This window comes from Alligator sinensis, unplaced genomic scaffold (assembly GCF_000455745.1).
Source record: "Alligator sinensis unplaced genomic scaffold, ASM45574v1 scaffold442_1, whole genome shotgun sequence".
NCBI lineage: Eukaryota > Metazoa > Chordata > Crocodylia > Alligatoridae > Alligator > Alligator sinensis.
The window spans coordinates 3,272,546-3,294,309 of record NW_005841829.1 but is presented as its reverse complement, the minus strand read 5'-3'; the positions used below and the strand labels follow the sequence as shown (position 1 = coordinate 3,294,309).

At 39.5% G+C, this 21,764-nt stretch overlaps 1 protein-coding gene across 2 annotated transcripts in view; it reads left to right on the top strand.

The window, feature by feature from the left end:
* Positions 1–19,958, top strand: part of EHF (ETS homologous factor) — a 57,453-nt gene extending 37,495 nt beyond the window's left edge. For both annotated transcript variants that reach the window (XM_025216563.1, XM_006014659.3), the window contains exons 3-9: positions 1,402–1,647; positions 2,689–2,748; positions 5,297–5,365; positions 5,454–5,522; positions 8,836–8,895; positions 13,885–14,080; positions 15,912–19,958. In XM_025216563.1, coding sequence (XP_025072348.1) covers positions 1,402–1,647; positions 2,689–2,748; positions 5,297–5,365; positions 5,454–5,522; positions 8,836–8,895; positions 13,885–14,080; positions 15,912–16,011 — 800 coding nt within the window. In that variant the 3' untranslated portion in view covers positions 16,012–19,958. The remainder of the gene's footprint in view (positions 1–1,401; positions 1,648–2,688; positions 2,749–5,296; positions 5,366–5,453; positions 5,523–8,835; positions 8,896–13,884; positions 14,081–15,911) is intronic.
* Positions 19,959–21,764: the final 1,806 nt, after the last annotated feature.

Here is a 21,764-nt window from a genome sequence, read left to right as displayed (position 1 = left end):
ACTAATTTTCAGGAAAAAGGTGACTGTAGTATGTGAATAAAATAGGATATTAATAACTTTCACTCCACATTTATATTGCAATCACTATTGTCAACACTTTGATGGCACTGGTAGCATTTTGAATACTACTGCACATATATACCTCAGAGCAAGCCTTATCAATTACATCTTCCATAGTCACCAGATGTAGAAATCAGGCCATGAGTTGCCTTTCCTCAAATTGCCTTCCATACCAGTCCCTCTATTGCATAATGTCATAGCCCACAAGTTGCTTCATTCCCCCAGCTCTATGTTTCTGCATTTACAAGAACGGTGGTAGCCAACATTTTTGGCAGGCATGCTACCAATTAGCCCTACACCCTCCTTGAGTGCCATTCTGATCCACTTCTCCTGCCCATCCGCTTCCTATCCTGTGCTCCCTGCATGATCTACTGCTTTGTTTTTTGCTTCCTGCCTTATCTGCCACTGTGCTGCCTGTCCCTTCCATGACTACACTGCAGAAGCTGCTTGTGCCACTTGTGGAATATATGCTACAAGTTGGCCATCCCTGTATAAGAGGATCAGCTCTGCTTTATAACTGATGGATATGTGTGTGTGTGTGTGTGTGTGTGTGTGTGTGTGTGTGTGTATGATTGACTTTACCGCACAAGTTATACTGGCTGTGTCTACACAAGATGCTGCCTGCGCAGTTATTACTGTGCAGTCATTTAGTACTTGCATACATGAGTACTGAATGACTGCGCAGTACCATTGCCATAAGGCTTTTGGGTGACACTGACTGCGCAGTAGCTCCTTACTACAGAGCAGTAGTGTTGCGTCATGCTTTGTGCCACACGATGCTACTGCACAGTAGTAACTAGCTACTGTGCAGTCAGTGTCTCGTGTAGATATGGTCACTGAGTACATTTATTTTTCTGTATTCAAACCCTGCAATCCCTACTTTATTCATTCTGTCCCTATTCAAGCTATACTCCCATTGAATGCAAAGAGAGTTCTGCAAGAACTGGCCTGTCATTGATATACATATTTTGAGAGTGCCTTTTCCTACATGGACATCAATGCATCTTTGCTTTAATACTTTTCCCTCCAGCTGAGCTTCCATCCAAGAATTTCAAACCACTTTACAAACATTACTGAGTTTAATACTCACCACACCCTAGTACATGGGTTAGTTTTCTTACCTCTGCCCCCTCCCCCTTTTGCAGATAGGGAAGATGAGATAGAGTTGTGAGGTGACATGCCCACAGATAATCAGGCCAGTGTGGGATGCTTGGAAGAGGACCCAGATCTGCTAGCGTTTAGTTCATTTGGTTTAAATACTAACCCTTTCTGCACACAGTACATGGACTTTACTACTGTTGTTCTAAAAGAGACAGTAAATAAATAATGTTTCTTTCTCAGTGTCTAGCAGTTTCTATGGAACTCAGTGGCATGAAATTCATCCTCAGTACTGGACTAAGTTCCAGGTTTGGGAATGGCTACAACATCTCCTTGATACCAACCAGCTGGATGCCAACTGCATACCTTTCCAGGAATTTGACATCAATGGTGAACATCTGTGTAGCATGAGCTTGCAAGAATTCATCCAGGCAGCTGGGACAGCAGGACAGCTTCTTTACTCCAACCTCCAGCATCTAAAATGGAATGGTAAATATGCATTAGTATATGGACAGACAAGACTGCAAATGCAAACACAATTCTTTTAGTTTTGGATTGATCAAAGGTCATTTATGTTCCTCAGGTTTGCACTCACTGAAGCTCTGGGGGATACAACAGCTCCCTGGGAATGGAGCTTCCCTGATGTAGAGCTCCTAAGATACACAAGACTGAAACCCCTCGCTATCCAAATCTGCAGCTTTACAAAGTTTTCCTGGGATCTCTAAGACATTAGCCATTTTGGGAAAAGACCCTGAAAGAGGAGGGGACATTGTAACAACACCCCAAAGCTGTTCTTTGTTAGCAGAGTAGCCCACCTTCTTATACTGAGGAAAGGAGCTCTGTATCCCATTAATGCTCACATGATTTGAGTTTGCCCAACAATGAGGAATTCATTGAAACATGTTTGCTGCTCAGTGTCCTGCTAGTGCACCTCTACCACTAACTGAAAGTCTTACTATTTGGAAATTTATCACAACAATATGTACCAAGTCAGTAACAGGTTATTAGATATAGGAGTTAAGGTTAAAAATAAATCTTTTGATAATGCTCACTAAAAGTAATTTAAAACAGCTACAGATATGCTCAACTATATCTGAATTACATAAAACACTGCAAAAATGTGAAATGGTTTGTCATATCACACCCACTTAGTTTCAGATTATCCATATGTTGTTCCCTGTATGATGTACTTTTATTTATATCTTTCTATATCCCAAGTCTGCAAAGGGAATATTTTTTCTGAGGCCCATGTAGGCAAGAAGTTAACTCACTTTATTGCATAAAAAGAGACAAAGAAAGGTAAATGACAGACTCTTCCATCCATGCTTTCATCTGATCTTTCTCATGTCCAGCAAATCCCTCCTTGAATATTAGACAGGAGATTGCAGTGTGGGGGAGACTGTGTGTGTCACATCATATCTTCTCCAAATTAGCCTTCTGTCTCAACTATATTAGTTCCTGCAGAGAGATTTATCTTCATTTCTTGTCATGTCTTGTTATAACTCTCTTCCAACATTTGGTTTCTTTCAGGTCAGTGTGGAAGTGATATGTACCAATCACATAATGTCATTGTTAAAACAGAACAAACAGGTCAGTAATAACAATAGTGATGTGCTGGGGAGCAAAATTTTACCTTGGGTGGCATCTGCTTCACTTAAGCACAAAAAATATCTGCCTTTCATAAAAGAGTATGTTAAACAATGTAGACTGAACTCAACCTGAATTTTCTAGAGTGCTGGTAAATCCTTTCCATTGTATTGTGGAGGCACTGGTATTGCATGGCACTGGTCTGCAAAGGGTCACTTGAGTTTGGGGACCTATACAATGTCTTCTCCACCCTTCTCCAGATTCTACAGTGGCTACCCACGAGGGTTGTGCCAATGACTGTATTTTGCCTTACTGCAGGTTCTGGGGGGAAATAAAAGGCATTTTGGGGTCAACCCAAACTAGACATTTTTTAAAACAAATATCTTTTTAATTTTCACTGTTTAGTGGATGAAAATTTAAGAGAAATTTGTTTAAAATAATTTTTAAAAATAATTGTTTAAAATAAATTTGTTTTAAATGAAACAAAATGTTTGTTTCCATTTTGAAAGCTCTTAAAATTATTTCAAAGAAACTCAGAAATGTCAAAGCAAAAAGTCTTTTGAATAGAAATCTTAAAACATTTCATTAAGATGTTTTCCCAAGCGTGGATGAAAATTTAAGAGAAATTTGTTTAAAATAATTTTTAAAAATAATTGTTTAAAATAAATTTGTTTTAAATGAAACAAAATGTTTGTTTCCATTTTGAAAGCTCTTAAAATTATTTCAAAGAAACTCAGAAATGTCAAAGCAAAAAGTCTTTTGAATAGAAATCTTAAAACATTTCATTAAGATGTTTTCCCAAGCCCTGCCCCCCCCCCCCCCCCCCCCCCCAAGTTCAGTAAAAATAAACCAGGTTTGTGAAATATCAGGATGGCTGTCAAAAATACACACAACTAACTTGATTAATTCCTGGGGCTTGGTTTCATTAACAATACAATCCAGCCCATGTTGTCTGCTTGGACATTTTCAAGGTTCCTTTTCAAACATATCTTGGCTGATACCTGACATCACAATACACAGCCACTCCCAACTCCCATACATGTGGGTGTCTTAATGACCCACCAGCAAACACACACAATTTTTTGACAAAATTAACACCTACACATAGTATGAGGCATTACAGACATTGACAGCCTTATTAAACCACTTAGCCTATTACCCTTGCATTGCAGAATGGAATATAGTTAAGGACAGAGTTGAAGGAGGACCTAGAGTTGGAGAGAAAGGAGCTAGAGTTGTGGGGTGCCTTAAACATTAGTGGATATGATTCAAACACCAGCTTCAGTTTTTGTCTGGGATCTGGCAGGGTGCAGGTGTGCTGCAGAAGAAATAGGCTGTGCCTTTCAGGAAGAGTAAGCCTGATAGCTTGCTCCTTGTGACAAAACAGAAATGATACTGAAGGAAGCTTGGCTGGTCCCACTAAATCAGGGAAGATTGCTGGGATGTGGGTTCTAGAAAAGGTAGAAATGAGAGGAAAAATAATTCCCTTTTCCTATGCTCCAGCTTGATAAGATTTGTTTTCAGAGACAACATTAGGTAGATCAGGTGTCTAAACAAGAAGAGGGTGTGTACTAATACAAGAACATGGGTTTAGGATGCCTAAACATGTACCTATTAGTTGCATACCTGCTAAATTCCTAGCCAAACCTGATGACTTAGCCAATAGTTCATTTTTAACTTTTAATTGCATTTATACATTTATGAATAAAACCCAAACTTGAATGTTATGCTTTATCGCCTTTGATTTAGAGCTAGAACGAAAATTACACTTAACATGTCTGACTTCAAAATCTGGAATATAAAAAGACTAATTCCACCAGGTGCTAAAAAAAAAAAATCAAATATGTACAGGTTTTGACTATATCACTATAACACTCAATTAAATAGTGCTTAATGAGTAATGTGCCTCTAAGGGTAACTTTAAAATTCTTCTCTAGTTTTGTGTTTTGCGTTCTGTGCCCATAAAGATGTCATTTAGCAACAGGCCCTCAGTCTGTGCTCATGCAAAGACTCCACAATAGAATGTAATGATATAAAATGGATCTTACATTAAAAAGAAATCAAATGTTTGGGTCTTACATAAAAAAAAAAATCTCTTTGTGTCTCTTTATATATCGTTAAATCCAGTGGGGGCTTCTGGGCACAGAGAATAATAACAACCCCCATACTGTCTGATTTTACTAGAATCCCAAATATGGAAAAATACAATCATTAAATAATAAAAAAAAGCATTGTGTCAAATGTGGCTGGGCTAGATTAGGCAGGAGGATGAGCTAGTTTAGGAAACACAACTGAATTACTAGCTAAGAGGCTATAAGAAAAGAAAGCCCAAACAAAATAACTTAACCTGTTTGCCACTAGGTAAACCTCCCCCTTATCACATAGTTGAAAATAAGAGTCTGCTTTGTAACCTCTTCAGTGTTCTCTTCCTAGACTCATTTGTCACATAAACCTCATTCATTTAGTCTTTCAGTGTCTCATTGTTATTCACCTCATCTCTCAAAATCTTTCTTTTAATGATACAGTTTCCCTTTTGGTCTCTTATCTTCAGATCCATCATTAATGGCATTCTGGAAAGAAGAGAATTATCTGTATGACAGTGGCTATGGTAGTACCGTAGGTAATTGATGCAACTCTTCAAGCATTTCTGAGGTGTTTTTATTGGTGCAAGAGGATGTCACTCTAAATTTCTTCTTTTTAATCCCCAGATTTATTGGATAATAAAACTTATTGTCGTGCCCAGATTTCTGCAACCAGTCTTAGTCAACAGTCTATTGGTAAGGCATTCTTAATTCTCTTGCTCTTGATTCTCTTGCACAAATCCTTGAGTTACCGATCAATAAAAGCCTTTGTGGTCATCTGTTGAAGGACTTTTGAATAATTTTGAACCAAACAATACCAATGTTGAGGGCTCTTTGAGTTGCTCTTTCTACCAGAGAGTGTTTTACAGAAATCTTTTCTTTGATCTCTGTCAAGAAGAAGAAGAAATAATCTGCAACTTCAGGGGTCACTTCACATATCTTGCAAAGGGGACTGTCTCAAAATGGAAGTTAGTGTTAGAGAGACAAGATGTTCATCTCCTGTCGCAAACTGTTGTGTGGTGCAAAGATATGACTGCTGTGTTCCTTTTTGGTAGTGTCTACACTCCAGCGGTTAGTAAAGTGGTTTGCATGAAACACATAAAGCGGATTCAGCATTCACTTATGGTTCATTTTTGCTTGATAATCCAACACAGAGGAGCCAGAGAGCAAGCATGAAGCTACCTCGTGAATTGTGTGATAGCAGGGGGTGTTTCAAGGCATGCTGGGGCAAGTCAGAAGCTTATCTACAGTGTAGTATCTACAGTGTGCAGGGGTGTAGGTTGTAGCCGTGTTGGTCTAAGGACCTTGTCTGCGTATCTACAGTGTGTCATTTATATCTCTAGTGTGCCATTCCATCTCTTCTATGGATACTGTGTACCTCCAGAGTAATAGGGATATACTTCGCCTTTTTATAGAAGGCAAGATAGTGGCATGGTGTGTGGATGCATCTGTGTGTGGCTGGGATGCTTTGGAAATGGTGGTTTAGTGGCTGCTGTGGGAAGGCAGTGAAGAACGTGAAGAGGAAGACATGATGGATTAGTCAGGAGGTTGTAGAAGAATTAGTGACAGATGGGAAAGAGCCAGAAGAGAAGGAAGGAACAAGAAAGAGGAGAAGAAAATGAGGTTGACAGGAAGGAAGGCTTCTTGACAGAACTGTATTTAGGAGGGAAAAGAGAGAAAGATAAGGAAGAAATATTATGATTTGAGTCCTCCCCCTAGGTGTTCCTGCATCTCCCCACAAAGCTTTATGCTTTGTCCAGTGGTCCCGATCCTTAATCCACCTGACACCATTCAAGATACAGTAACTGTATGTGTATGAGAGTGTGCATATTTGGTGCAGCCCGGGCTTATATGCACAGCAAGGCTTGCCAAGGTGACATAATGCTTTAAACAAATGCACTCAGCAATAAATGGAAAGGAGGGGGAAAAAACTTTGCTTTTTATCTTGACACCACCCATTCTCATAAAATGTCTGCCAGCTCCTCAGATCTCCCTGACAGTACTGAGAGCCTGTCAAATTTCTTGGCTTGGTGTGCTTATCTGTTGACTTGTTGAGCCTAGAGCTAGGGTGGCACGCCAAGGGCACTGCCTGTTGCAAAAACTAAATTTGTATATCCCGTAAAGAAGTGGCTCATTCGTGAATCATATGCAAATAATCTGAAATCTTTTGTCACAGGTGTTGCAAGGCAGCTTTGTTGAAACTGCTTCATAATTCTTTTCATCTGTCAAGCCTCAGCCTTCTAATGTTGCATGCTTGGAACAAGTCTCCATGTAAGAGTTGAGGCAGAATGGGATGCTGTTTACACAGGTGAAATGAGGAATAAATCATTGACTAGGTGGAAGGCAACTCCATTTCAAAGAATAAATCTCCAGTTAAATGGAAAATAGTAAAGCAATTTCCAAGCTATATGAGGCTTTCAAAATGGTGTTTCAGGTCAAACTACCTAACAAATTGAAGAGCAGATCGTTACACAAAACAAAATTCCTACTGACTCTTGATTTCTAATTATAAGAACAGTAGGACAATATACCTAGGGCAACTGTAGAATTGTCTTCATCAGAAATTTTCAAGAAAAAAGATAAATAGGCATTCTGTCTGATCTAGGAATGGTGATTCCTGAATACCTGGAGGCCCCTTTCAACCCTGTGATTCTATGATAACCATTTAATAACTTCTGTGAGAGCTTCTGTGGGAGTTTGGACACAGACAGCAAAATCATTGCATAATTTCTTTGTGGGTTAATTTCTAGCTTAGTAAATGTCTTGCTCTTTGAAAGGCAAAATAGACATGTAAAGATGTGCTCAGAGTTTATTGCGGCTCTGTGTCACAACCATGTTATGTCAGACTAAAAGAACAAGTAAGGACTATCTTCTCTGACTTGTACAGTCTCCACTTCCGAGTTTGTGCATCCAGGTGGCCATTGAGCACAGTAAGCTTGTGAAATGTTTTGCACCTATTTTTTCACATGCAATTATTACAGTTGTGTGCGCAAACAAGGCACATTTTAATGCAAATATATATATACTGTAAGTTGTTTGTACATACAAATGCTCAATTTCCATGCAAAATGATGGTAATTATGAATGCATAATAGCTGGAAAATAAAGGTGTGCTTCCTAAGCTTTACTAATACAATTTGGGCACTAAACATCCTAAAACAAATAGGGACAGGACTTATAATTGGTAATATGGTATGTTTTGACAGTTCTTAAATTAATTAAGATAAACCAATTCTGATAGATTTCAGTAATAGATTTCAATTTTACTTTCTCTGAGAATGGGAATGTTAAATACATCGATTCCTATATAGGTGATAAGTGATAAACAATTGTAACTTCTTAGTTTCTGAGGAACAGCTTGAGCTAGAAATCCTATTCTATCTAAGCTGGTTACAGGTGATAATATTCCACCAGTAAGAGTCATAGGAACAATATATATGTCTAGCTGCCAAAAACTCACTTGGCCTGAGTATTAAGAATACTTTTTGTTTTTAAATTTTCTTAGCAACAATGCCCTGCAAGATCATTATGTTTTTAGGCAAGCAGATATACTGTACATTAACACTAGTACATACATTTCACATTAGATCATCCCTATACCAATAAAAGAGTCCCCTAAATTACATGCTACAGCGAAGCCTGGGATATAATGGGACAATTTATGAATTCCTTTTATAGACCTGATCCTCTTTCTTTTCATTCTGACACATACATTAGGTACAAGGGACACTAGTTGAGGGATTTGTTAATCTAATTTATGTTTACACAGCCAGCTGTATATCTCAGTATTTATTCTTTATTTATCAATGGTCTCTTTGTACAACTGGCTGATTAAAATGTAACTCACAAAACAAAAGCATCCCCTTGTTTCCTGCATTAGTTTAACTTTTGAAAAGTTATTGTCTTCAAAACAGGGACTTATTTTTGTGGTTTTCTTTTTCTTAACATGCTAGTCAATGGAAATTGCTTAACCAAATTTACAAGAACAACTTCATTTCATTTTTTGCAGAGTCCTCTGATGGAAAAAAAACACAAGATCATCCTCCAAAGTCCCATGCAAAGAAGCACAGTAAGTTAGCGTTGTATGGTAAATGTATTGGTTTGATTAAAAGATGATGGAGACAGTTCAAGCTTAGGTTCAAGTTTTGAAAGAAAAAGGAAGCCAGAAGGGAAAAAAAATCCAGTTTCAGAATGAATGGGTCAAGTGGAGCTTAATATACACCTGCTGAGGAGCTCATAAAGTATTTCTTTCTAGCTCTGCTTATGTATCTGGCTTGGCTCAGTCCAAGATAGAGTGAAGAGGTACTAAATAAAGTTCTAATCAGTGAAACTATTTCAGCATGACAGGAGCAAATATTAGTTGATAGTGTCCTGTTTTATACTGTGACTCATGGGTTGGAAAGATTGAAAAGATTAGTTGGCAAGTAGGAGTTCAGTTACTAGTTACAGCTGATAAATTTCATTCTCATAATGCTGAGGGTTTGTCCCTCCATTAGAGAATAGTTTAAAACATAAAGGGTATGTCTACATGTTCATTAATGTGCAGTAGTTACGGTGCATTTAATTTAATATTTGTAAAATCAAGAACTAAATAAACATGCAGTAACTGCAGTTACTGCACAGTAGCACTGGCGAACACCATTTTAGGCTAGGGACAGACATTACACACAAACCAGTTTAAGTGGTCAGAAACTGGTTTCAACTTGCAACAGAAAATAAGTTCAATGCACATAAACCAGTTTCAAAATGGCTGAAACTGGTTTAAGATGGTTGAATGTAGTAAGGGACTTAACTGGTTTGGGTCAAACCCGTTTATGCAATGTCTGTCCCAGACCACTTCCCGGTTCAAGTTAAACCAGTCTCACAGCATCCCAGATGCTTTGCAGCCATGGGCTGGACTGTGTTCTCTGCTTCAGAGAACAGAGATGGCCCCATGCCCCTGCTCCCTAGCTCAAGCTCTGGCAGAGGGGTCTGCCTGGCTTCCCCCTTTCTCCCACCCAACCTTGCTGCTTGTTGTTCAAGCAGGGTTCCCACCCTTCCCTCCCTCCCATCTCCCACAGCATGGACCCCAGCTCCACAAACCCTAGGCATGTGGTATGTTAGTTAATGCTGAGAGGGGTGTGTGTGTGTGTTCAATTTCACTGGGACAGGCAGACAGAACAGTGTCTGCTTAAGGCTTTTTGGAGCCAATCAACAAGTCAACTGGTAATGTCCCTCTGTTCCTTCCTTGGAAAAAACTGTTTAAGAAGAGCTTGAACTAAGGAGAGGAACTTTTGTTTTGTTGATGGGCTGATAAATGCTGTGTTATCACTTCTCTGCTGACTCCCTTGCCTGTCAGGTTTGCAGACAGTATGAAGAAGCAGAGAGAGGGAGATTGAAAATCTCAGTATTATCAACAGATGCGTGCACTGCACACACATCCCTTTGCCTCAGAGTACTTGCCAGGGGCTGAGGTCTGTCAACACTCCTGCCCCTTGAGCAGCAAGCGGGAGGAGAAGCCTGGGATGGTGCAGGCAGGATGAGGGCTTAAACCTCTCCTTTATCATAGCATCCTGCCAGGGCTTGGCCACACCCCCTCTGCTCAGCACTATGGAAGGCAAGGGAGGGCTGCTTTAGCACCCCCTGGCTTCTAGCCTGAGCCACTGCAGGCATGTGCTTGCATTTCTTCAGTTCAGAGGGAAAGTCTGTGCAGTTGCAAACTAATTTAATTTAGGCAGGTTAGACTAACCAATCAATTCAGGCTCAGGCTTTTTGAATGTCTGTCCCTAGCCTTAGTGATCCTACTGCACAGTAGCCTAATAATACTGTGCAGTAGCGTATTAGCACAGTTTGTGCTGTGACGTCCTACTGCACAGTATTATTCAGCTGCTGCATAGGTAGTGTCTCGTGTAGATGCTCCCAAAGTGATTATGAAGATTTCAAGAAAAGCTGTTCTCAAAATTGTGTAAATATTTTCACACATCTTAGCAAATGGTGCCAGAGAATATTCTGCCTTTTAGTAGAAGAGACCTGCACAGCAAACTGGGGAAATCATTAAAAGTGCTTTGCTTCCTGAATGGATCCTCTCCCTTTGAATTTAAATGGTAAAAGCTATAGGAAGCATAGGACATAGGGCCAGAAAGTTACTTAGTCCAATCTCACAATGTGGTGACCTCATTGATGAACTTATCAAGGTCCGTCTTAATACTAGCTAGTGTTTTGCCCCAAGTACTATTGGAAATCTTTTCTAGAACCCAACTACATTGTTTAGAAATTTTCTTTTAATTTCCATCTTAAATATATACATGGTCAGTTCATTCATTCTTCTGCCAACATTGACTTTTAGTTTAAATAGTTCTCCCTCCATGTATTTATAAACAGCAATCACACAGCTTTCATTTTCTAAGCCAAGGGACTGCAACATTTTTAGTGGGGACCCAGAATGATCAGCTTAGGTCAGAAATAGGCAGGCAGTAGGACCCAACCATTGCTACCACTTCTTGCTGCCTAGCTGCAGTGTAGTGCATCACAGAGAGAGCACCCTTCCACCCAAGCCCATGCTGTCCACCTGTGGCATAGCCCAGGGGGAACTCCTTCTCCACCAAGCCTCTGGCATCCAGCTGCAGTGCAGTATGAGCAGAGCCCACAACCTCTGAATGCTGCCAAAACCATGGCTCCACAGACTAGATACAAAGACTCCACAGTCCACATCCAGGCCATGTGACATAGGTTGGTGACTCCTGTTCTGAGCTAAAGAATCCCATCCTATCAGGCGGGTGCTTGGGACCACTACAGCCTTGTCACAGTCTGTGACAGTGGGCCCTGAAGCCAGCCTAGATGTGGCTTCTAGAACGGGGTGGGGGGGAGGGGGGGACCTTGGGTCCTTTCCACTCCTTCCCACTCTTGAAACTCTGGCCTTTCAGTCCCTGACATTCCCTAATTTTCCGTGGCTGTGACCCAAGGAGCTAATGTCCAGCTCCACTCTGGAGAGACTATTTAAGTCCTGTTGATAGTGAAGTTCTCTCTTGTCTTGTCATGCATTTAGGTAGCTCTGACACTTAGCAGGGATCCTATTAATGCTTCTTTCGCCATGCACTAACTTTATAGGTAAACTGAGGAATGCAGCTTTATTAGAACACGAAGACAGTTAACACAGAATTATTACAATAAAACTCATACTCCATCACAACATCATTCTGCCCCCAAAAGAAAACTGAAGGAATAATAGATTTTTTTAATCCAACAGCTTAATTGAAGATTCAGGAAAAAATGATTTAAGTTGAAATAATTTTTTTAAATTGTATTTTTAGTGAAAAAAAAAGATATTTAATTTGAGGTCAATCTGAAATGCTTCATGTGACCTGAGCAAAAATACCATTACAAAAGGAAATGTTGAAAAGTTGCATTTCATAATTGTTGAACTAAAACACTTCAGCATTTTCAACTTAGAATGATTTTTGGTATTTCCCATTTCATCCCTATACTCTCGGAGCTGTATCTTTCCAGTGGCTCAATCCCTTTTTCCATTCCTTATGGGCTCCCTGTTTACTTCTAGTAGTCTTGATGAGGTGGTTATTCATCTGGTTAGTTTGGGGCTCTTCGTTATAAGTTATTTTATTCACCTTGCTTGGGGGAAAAGTGTCAGATGTTTTGATTTAGAGAGATCCAAAGCTTTCTCCATTTTGAGGTCTTAGGCTCCACTTAGTTCCCTCAGTTTGTCAAAGTTTACTTTTTTAAAACAAAACCCTTTGTTCCAGACCTATGTTTGTTTATCCTTCCATTTAATTTAAATGGAATCAACTCATGCAAGGGTGATGTGTAGGGGGTGCATGCGGGTGCACGTGCACCCCCTGAATGTGGCGGTGCACCCCCTACAAAAAGGCACCACTGACACTGTTGGCTGTGCCCGTGGGCGGTCACTGTTTGCCACCCCATAGCTGACACTGCCAGTGGCATCTGTGGGCAGTCCGAGATCTCTGCTGGCCGCTGCTGCTGAAGGCAGCTGCAGGTGGTCCACAACCCTTGGTCATCACTCACCCCCCCCACAACTCCGCTGCTGAAAGCACCGGCAGTGTCTGTGGGAGCTCCACTGCTTACCGCCACTGCGCTCCCACCGTGCTCCCGCCGTTGCCATGCCCTCCCAGCTGTCGGGGGCATGAGTCAGTCATGAACTTATGTTCATTTGATTCAAGGTTATTGCCAAGAACCAACTCTTCTATAATGCTGTCACTGTTTAATAGAATTGGAAACTGTGCATATATGCCAAAAATGCCACTGCCACTTATTTTACTGGAAAACCATCACGTAGATGCACAAGGTGAAACAGAATACTATTGTATGTGTCTAATAATATTATAAAGATCTTTAAGTATAGCCAGATTCAACCCCTGGGGTCTATAAAAGACTTCTTCCACTACTCTAGTCAAACCTTTTTTACGATCCTTTTCTGAAATGACTTGGACCAAACCAACAATGTTCTGTGCGTGCTAACTTCTTATTTCTTTTAAAGTTTTTCACATTGTTAAAGTATAACACTGTCCCACTACCTTTACTTTTACTTGTATTTTATGAAGCGTCCCCACCTTTAAATACAAATAGTCCAGTTGTGGTTGCTATTCCACCCTGTTTCTGTTCTCCTTATAACAGTTGGTTTCATGCCATTACAACAGAGCAGTGACGTGAAGTTAAAGGCACTGCAAGCATGAGGGTTAAACAAGGTATCCTTTGGATAGGAATAATGCAAGCGCTGAGCTTTGTAGAATGAAACAAAAACTTGTGGAAACTTTAGCTCTCTATGTCGCATCCATTGCTGATTTGGAGCAGTGTTTTGCTGCAGTTTTTTTGAGTTACTCAAATCACTGTAGAGCCATTTTAAAAATAGATTCAATCTGAGAAATGTCAAGATTATTTTCCTGTGTGTCTCATATACAATTTATATTGCAGTTATGAGGAATGGTTAGGTTGTACATTTATGAATAGAACTGTCACATTTTGTAAATACATGGCTATTTAATGAAATAACATGGCCATCCAAAAATACCCAAGACATTGTTTTCTTTGTTCCTCAATCTTGTTTTAGATCCTCGAGGGACTCACCTTTGGGAATTTATCCGAGATATTCTTCTAAATCCTGAAAAAAACCCAGGTTTAATAAAGTGGGAAGACCGGTCTGAAGGTGTCTTCCGGTTCTTAAAATCTGAAGCCGTCGCTCAGCTGTGGGGAAAGAAGAAAAATAATAGCAGCATGACTTATGAGAAACTCAGCCGGGCTATGAGGTAGTATGAGCTGAGAAAACATAATTTACAATCTTTGATTAATTAAAGAGACATTGAATCAATTTATGATCTTGTTAATTTATAAAAATGAACCAAAAATAGTAATTGCTTGCTACATTGCAAGAGGGTTACATTGCATTTCTTTCTTTATTGATATGTGAAAGACTTACACAAACAATAAGTGAGACTGACTGACTGTAGGCAGAGCTGAGTATACACAAAAGATGAAGCATATCCCTGTGCAGACACTGAAGGCATATGCCTCCCTAAACCTGGAGAGCTTAAATTGGACCTTAACAGGGCAAGAATATTATTGCTTACTTCAAATGTTCAAAACCAAGAGTTGGGTCACCCAAAATTGTTAAACTAACTTACAGGGAAATCATGAGAGACTTTAAAAAAAAAAAAGAATATATGTGTTTTTTTTATTTCCTGTTTGGTTATCACAATTTTTCCATATCCTTGTGGACTGGGAATTTCTTTTAGTTTTAATGAAAACTGAGATTCTAAGTTGAGAACAGCACTTCAAAAGCTGACACTTCTAGAAAAAACACCACTGTGACACCCATGATAAAATCACACAAGTTGGCAGCAGTGCACAAGGAGAAAGATGCTTAATTTTACCCAAGGGCTGTCAAAAGCAAAAAATCAACAACATAAACTAAAAGAAAAAAGGATCTTTTCTTCTTCTATAATCTCTTTCAGATACAATCTTGTGTGTTACTTTTAGCAAAGGTAAAGAAAACATTGTTGATAGCAGTAGGATATCTTAGGACATGTCTTGCTCTCTTGCTGTGCCAGGCAAAGGCATGCTGAAGCATGCCACATTGCTCCATGCACTGTATCTCCTGAACTTTAAGTGTCTAGGCTAATTAATTCAGTGAAAGGAGGAAAAAATTATCCTGCCCAGAGCACTACAAGTGCTCTAAGTACATACAGTGCTTCTGGTTCACTGTGGGCACATCTATACGTGTGCTTTAATACACAGTAGCCTATTTTACTTCACATTAAAGTGTCATGTAAAAATCCATGTGATTATGCTAATGTGAAGCAAAATAGGCTACTATGCAGTAAGCATCACTTAAAAACCATGCACATTTGTTACTGAGCATTAAGGCAGTCTAATGAGCATTTCTTTAGTACCTCACACTGGAGGTACTAAATTTAATGTGCATTAGAAAAAGCACCTTAATGCATGTGTAGACCTGCCCTGAGGTGATTTATGAACATAATGCCTAAGTACAGACAGTCGAAAAACCTGAGGTTGAATTGATTCAATCTTCACAGATTAGTCTAAGCCGCATAGCTTGAACCAATAAGCAAGTGAACACACATTCACTTTTGATTCCAGAAATCCAGCCACATGCCTGCAGTGGCCCAGGTCAGAAGCCAGGGGGTGCTAGTGCACACCTCCCTTCTCTGCTGGAATAGACAGCTTGGGCCAAGACTAGCCCTCCCAACCCTGTGAAGAGAGGTGCAAAGCATCCTGGGATGCTGGGGGACTGTGAGTTAACTTGAATCTGGAGGGAAACTGGGACAGAAGTTCAGTAAACCAATTTAACCTAAATCAGTTAAGTTTGATACAACATCCATCCAGGTTTATTTTGAACCACTTTGGTCATTTGGAAAGTAGTTTATGTGCATTGACCTTTTGGTGTGTTACAGATTTGAACCACTTTCTGATCCATTATACCAGTTTATGTGTAATTTCTGCCCCTAGCCAATAGGTGAAATAGAATCTGGCCCATAATTGACAGTGCCCCTTTAAAACTATCCAGAGCACTAAGGTATGGCATCAAATTTACTTCCATTCTTTTTTTCCTTTTAATAGATACTACTATAAAAGAGAAATCTTGGAGCGTGTGGATGGCCGAAGATTAGTATATAAATTTGGAAAGAATGCCCGTGGCTGGAGAGAAAATGAAAATTAAAGATATCAACTAATACAACAGTTAAAACTTCTGGACGTAAATATTTCAAAGACTGTTTTGTTTTATTTATATACCAAAATGGGGGAAATTCTACTTTTAATGGAAAGAAGGAACATTATCATTATTCATGTTAAAATTATTTGAAGTATGTCCTGTATGGGGAAAAAAAGTACACAGTTTTCTGTGAATTATAATAACATTATAGGATTGTGATTACTTTTCCCTTCTTGCAAAGTTTTTTTAAAATGCAGGAGTAATGTGATTTATGACAACGCTGTGAGCCATGCACGTTAAAGGGAGGGGAAAATCACAGGGCATTATACACTTTTTATGAGCAAAGGAATTTAGAAGAAGGCCGCCTGATTTCTGCACATGAGAAAAATAATTCCCAATGTTATTTAGCTCTCTGTAAAAACTTATATGTGATTTGGATCGTGTCTCTCAAGTGTGGCATGTCTGTGGTGTATGGGGTATGATACAGATGCATGCGTGCATGTACCTGGAAGATACCTGCCTCATACAGTTATCTCACAACAGTTGTACACTCTGGTGTGAATTTTGCACTTAAGATATGAACTGTGCATAGATAAAATAGTAGGCCTCTCTGAGCCATGTGATTTTGTTCTGTAATTAACTGAGTTTTAATTTCTGTTGGCCAATAACATTTATTCCATCACTCCTATGATTTTCTTAGTTGCAATACTGCGAGCTTCCAGTTGCTTCAGTTAATTTGTGTGATGGCCTTATCCTTGGCTTTACCTGGCAGTAACTGAAGCTGGGTGCAGAGACACTATTAGGTGTTTATGAGTGTTTCTTTGGAGAACCCATGCAAATCCCAGATTCATACCTTTCTTTATCAGTACAAATTTAAGACATTATCCTGCAGGATGCCAAAGTGTCTGTTCCCTGCTGCCAAGTGCCCCCTGTTAACTCCACTGGGCACTCACCATATCCAAGGATAATGACACTAGATTTTTAACTACTTTTGGGTGACTGAAAGAGGGAATATGTCATATTGAATAAAGGCCATAAGAAAGAGATTCTGTTCTAACTCCCAAACTTATTTAAGAGGGCCAAGTGTTCAGTTTTTTATCTAGGATCAGATACATCAAAGGTAACAAGATCCAAGTAGAAATGGAGAAGGTGTGTTTTCCAATAACATTTTAAAACATTCGAGATAAAAGAAGCAGGTGATGAGCTAAACAAGCACTTGAAGTGCGCTGTTAGAAAGAATGCAGACAAGATCATTTGGTGTGGGATAAATGAGAGGAGAGCATCCCAAATTCCCCGAGTCAAATGCCCTGTGCTCCAATTCCTTTGGGCTCCAGCTGGTAGGCCAAGGCTCCCATGAAAAAGTGCTTTAAGAAATCCACAGAGAAATACAAAGCCCCTTTGCATTTACATTGTGAGTTCTCCTTGTTCTCCTCGGTAGTAAACATATCATGCAGAGAGTGAATGTGATCCATTATTTCTCAAGGTATATCTGTGGTGATTCTGAGGCCACATTCAGAAAACAAGCTCCACTGACTCTCTCTACTGCTCTGAATACATCTTGTGCCAAAAATTGTCAGGTAGTCATTTTTTTGCACATGTCCAGGGACACTGTCAGGATTTCAGTCTTTGCTATGCTCCCATGAGTATCCCTGGGCATGCCTGACATGGTTCTAATAGCCACCACACAACTTTTTTTTTGGCATGTAGCATGTGAGCCGGACTGAATGAGTGGGCCAAGCTTATTTCTTGGCAGTAGTCTTGGGATAGCTGCAGAAGTGGTATAGACACTGTTAATCAAAATTTCTCTGCAATGAATCAAAACATTCAGAATGTGGGGGACTAAAGGAAAGGAAGGCAGTGGCACAGTAGGTCATTTTGATGGTTGGGGAGTGTGAGTCTAGGGGCCAATTCAAGATGATGAGGGAAGTGAAAAAGAGATCAATTCCAATCAACATAGTTTAGAGATGGGGAGTTTATAAAATCTTATCAGTGATGAGAGCATGCCAAAATGGTCACACTCGAACAGCAATGGCCATATAGATGCAAGAACTTTTGGAACAAGAGCAGGAAAATATTAAATGGTTAAATGTGTCCAGCCAATATCTTCCTCCACAGGAATCCACTGTATTTGAATCCAATCTGGCTTGAAATCAAGTTAGAGTTCACAAAGAGGTATGAGTGCAACCAATTTCTGCTTTGAAAGGAAGAATGTTGTAAAAGAGTATAGAGATGAAACCAAGAGATAAGGAAGACTCAGTATAAAAGCCATCAAATGTGCTTGGCAACACTTTGCAGACAAAAACAAGCTCCCAGTTTGTTACCTATGCACGTAACACATGTCAAAAAACACCACCTACTACACAACATGTGCCAGGGCTGTCACCATGATTTATCCATACGTGACAATTTTTGCTTTTTCATAAGCTGGTTTGGGAGATGTTTGCTTTATTTACAAATTGAGTCATGAGACTTCAGAATTCAAAGCAACCTTTTTCTTAGGACATACCTTTCATTTTCAGACTGAATGTTTTTTCTAGCACTGAGTGTTTGGTTTTGCTCAGTTCATTCATGTCTTCTGTTTTTAAGTTTGATAAGTAGTATTCCATCCTTTTTCTCCTGACGTGTAGTCCCTATAACTAATAACCACAGGGCTACTACCGCAGGGCTACTACTACCCTGGTACCTTTTAGTTGGTTCCAGAAACCCTCAGCATCACACGAAGCCCTCCACTTCATGCTGTTTGCCTTCTGGCAATTTCTTTAGATAAAGCATACTTAGGAGACAGCTTCATCCTATTAAAGTAAATGAGAAAATTACTATGGACTTATAGAGGGCTCAGATTTCACTTTTGCTCATTCTTGGGAGGCAGTAGGTGCTTGGTAGCAATACTGCTATTGTACTCTGTCTCAGGTTAAAACACATCTCACAGCAGCTGATTGTAATAATGTTTTCGAGTTATGTTTCTTCTCAACAAACTTCATGGGATATAAAAACGAACTTGTAATATACTTTTGTTACCCCTTCATTATTTTCAGCAGCTAGACCTATTTGGAAATTCTTTGGGATTCTTTACCACAAAGCATGTGAATTATTATTGTAAATGAGTATATTTTATAAAGTTGAACTTCACTTGGCAAAGACTTGTATAGTAAAGAACTGTATTTGAGAGAATGATTTATCTTACAGTTCCTTCGCGGGCATATTTATCAATAGGTGAGGATCAGGAAAGCAAATATTGTCCATTATTTTTAAGCTTTTCAGAGTGGGAATTTATCATTTTTCTTTATAGCTTGAATGGGAACCAGCTGGCATTTACTTTGCCTTACAAATATGTTATCTTTTGCCTAAAACAGATAAAGTGGATTATCTAAAATTGTAATTCTTGCCAAGTACAAATGCAGCCAGGCAAAGGTGAACCTTTTTTCCAGTTCTAACCAAAGGGAGATAATGAAGATATTAATGTTTATGTAAATTGCTATTTAAATGAAAAGCATTTCTGATTGCTCTTGTATTTTGTATTTCAAAGTCTGAGCAGTCACATTTTAGATGTATATTTTAGGTTAGCAGCTGCTGAACTGCTAACACCCTATGTATATATTTGTATTGTACCATAATTTTTCATATATACAAAGTCTTGATAGGAAAAATATTATACTATATTTGTATAGCTGCCTGCAAATCAAATGTCAAAGGTGTTGTAAGCATAAAGCTATATTTTGTGTATGTTATTAGAGCAAGTTGCTTAAAGAAACATCCTGAAAACTGTACATATGTTAGTAAATTGGAAATACATTACAGCATTTAGCTACATTTTCATCTTTCTCTTTTCAGCAACTTGCTTAATACCAGCTTCCCTTTTATCCCACCTCATTGTACAAAATGTGGAAAAACACAGTATGTGTTCAGGTATTTTGGTGTTTGTATTACTAATCTCAGAATAAAAAACATATGGAACACAAAGGTAGTTTTAAATGGTTTTTATTTTTACTTATATTGTATAAATTCAAATACAAGATCCTGAGATGAGTTGGCGTATCGATGTACTTCTACATTTTTATACCTTGACAACAAAGGTTTAAAAGTAATTTAAAAAGTTCCAGTAGCAGTGAGAAAATTATATAATCACCACAAAATCTAGGAAGTGAAATGTAGAAAGATGGTTCCCCATTTACAACTGATTATTAAATCATAGGCTTCTCAAATTGTGGCTTTTATTTCATAGGGAAAGGATTGTGGGAGCATTTGCTGCTCTTCTGAAAAAAGTCACTTGGTAATATTGGATTGCCTTGCCTCAAGTCTAACAGCTGAATATTACTGAGGCCCCAGTTCAACCATGTTTACAACCATTTAAGCATAAGTGATGTGTTTAAATCTAGGGCATTTTAGCATGTGGTTAAGTACTAAAAATGAGATTACTCAAAAATATGTGCTTAATTCTGAGAATGTGATTCAGCGAGTCAAGAATATATTAAATACTTTCCTATGATTTTTTCTATTAACTGCTGAAGTTGCTGCAGGAGTGCCATATGTGCCTGAATAGGAGAGGGCCTCAACTGAGAGAATGTAAAGAAAAGGAGAGGTAGTTTACAAAATAATCTTTCTCTCTGTGGCCTACACTATGGGTGTTGAATATAGTCAAAGTGGGCCAGATCCTTATCCTACAGCACAGAGGCCCTGATCATGTAACCATGTTCTCAACTTTAAGCAAGTGAGTAATTCTCAATGGGAGTGTTGAGGCTAGACATTTACTGCGGAGTTGACTAATTAACTGTGCAGTAGATGTCTCAGCATCTAAACATGTGCCCCTATTAGGGTGCATGAAATGAATAAAATCTGCAGCAGGGTAGTACTTGTAAATACAAGTACTAGCCTGCTCCAGAGCTTTTTCATGCGCAGCAGTGTACGTATAGATGCTGACCGCTGGCTGCGACATGAAGATGGTTCAGTGCCAGGGCTGCCTGCCAGCTACCCCACACTGACGCATCCTCATGTCCCAGCCAGCCCTTCCAGCACATTGAGCCCAGTTGGAGCAGCCTGGGCTGGCCACCTTCTGGCTGGGCCTGCTGCGACCCAGCTCAATGGTCTGCCGTCTAGGCATACATGCAGATGCATGCCTGGGAGCTTCCTGGCAGCAAAATAAACCGTGGGACGTTAAGCTCCACAGTTTACTGCTACCCGCTAATGGCACATGTAGACACTCCCAGTGAAACCAAAAGTAAGCATGAATGTAGAAGTGTTTCTAGCTTGCTCAATTATAGTGCCAGGAAGGGCTATATTGGAACATGTGTGTTTGCTCCATGTGTACTCCCACCTGTATTAGAGGTAGTATTGTTAGAAGTTTTTCTCGGCCAGATTGGCTGACCTGCTTGATAGAGCTTTAAACTAAGATTGCTGGAGGACAGGTGGACAATAATCGGGGCAAGCCCAGGAAGTGACAAGCACATAATCAGCAGGTCAGGAAATACAATCAAACTTATTCTGATCTGAGCCCAAGGATAGAACTCTTTTAAGTGCATAAAGAAGCCTAGGGCTTCTGATAGCAGGCTTAGCTGCCTGTTCACAAATGCCAGGAGCATGGGGAACAAACAGGAGGAACTGGCCCTCCTGCTAAGCAATAACAAATATGATCTCATAGGGATAATGGAGACCTAGTGGGACTCTACCTGGTGGGACCATAGGTGTAGATGGCTGTACCTGGACAGGAGGGATCGTGTTGGGAGGAAGAGCAGGGGTGTAGCTCTCTATGTCAAGGAGCAGTA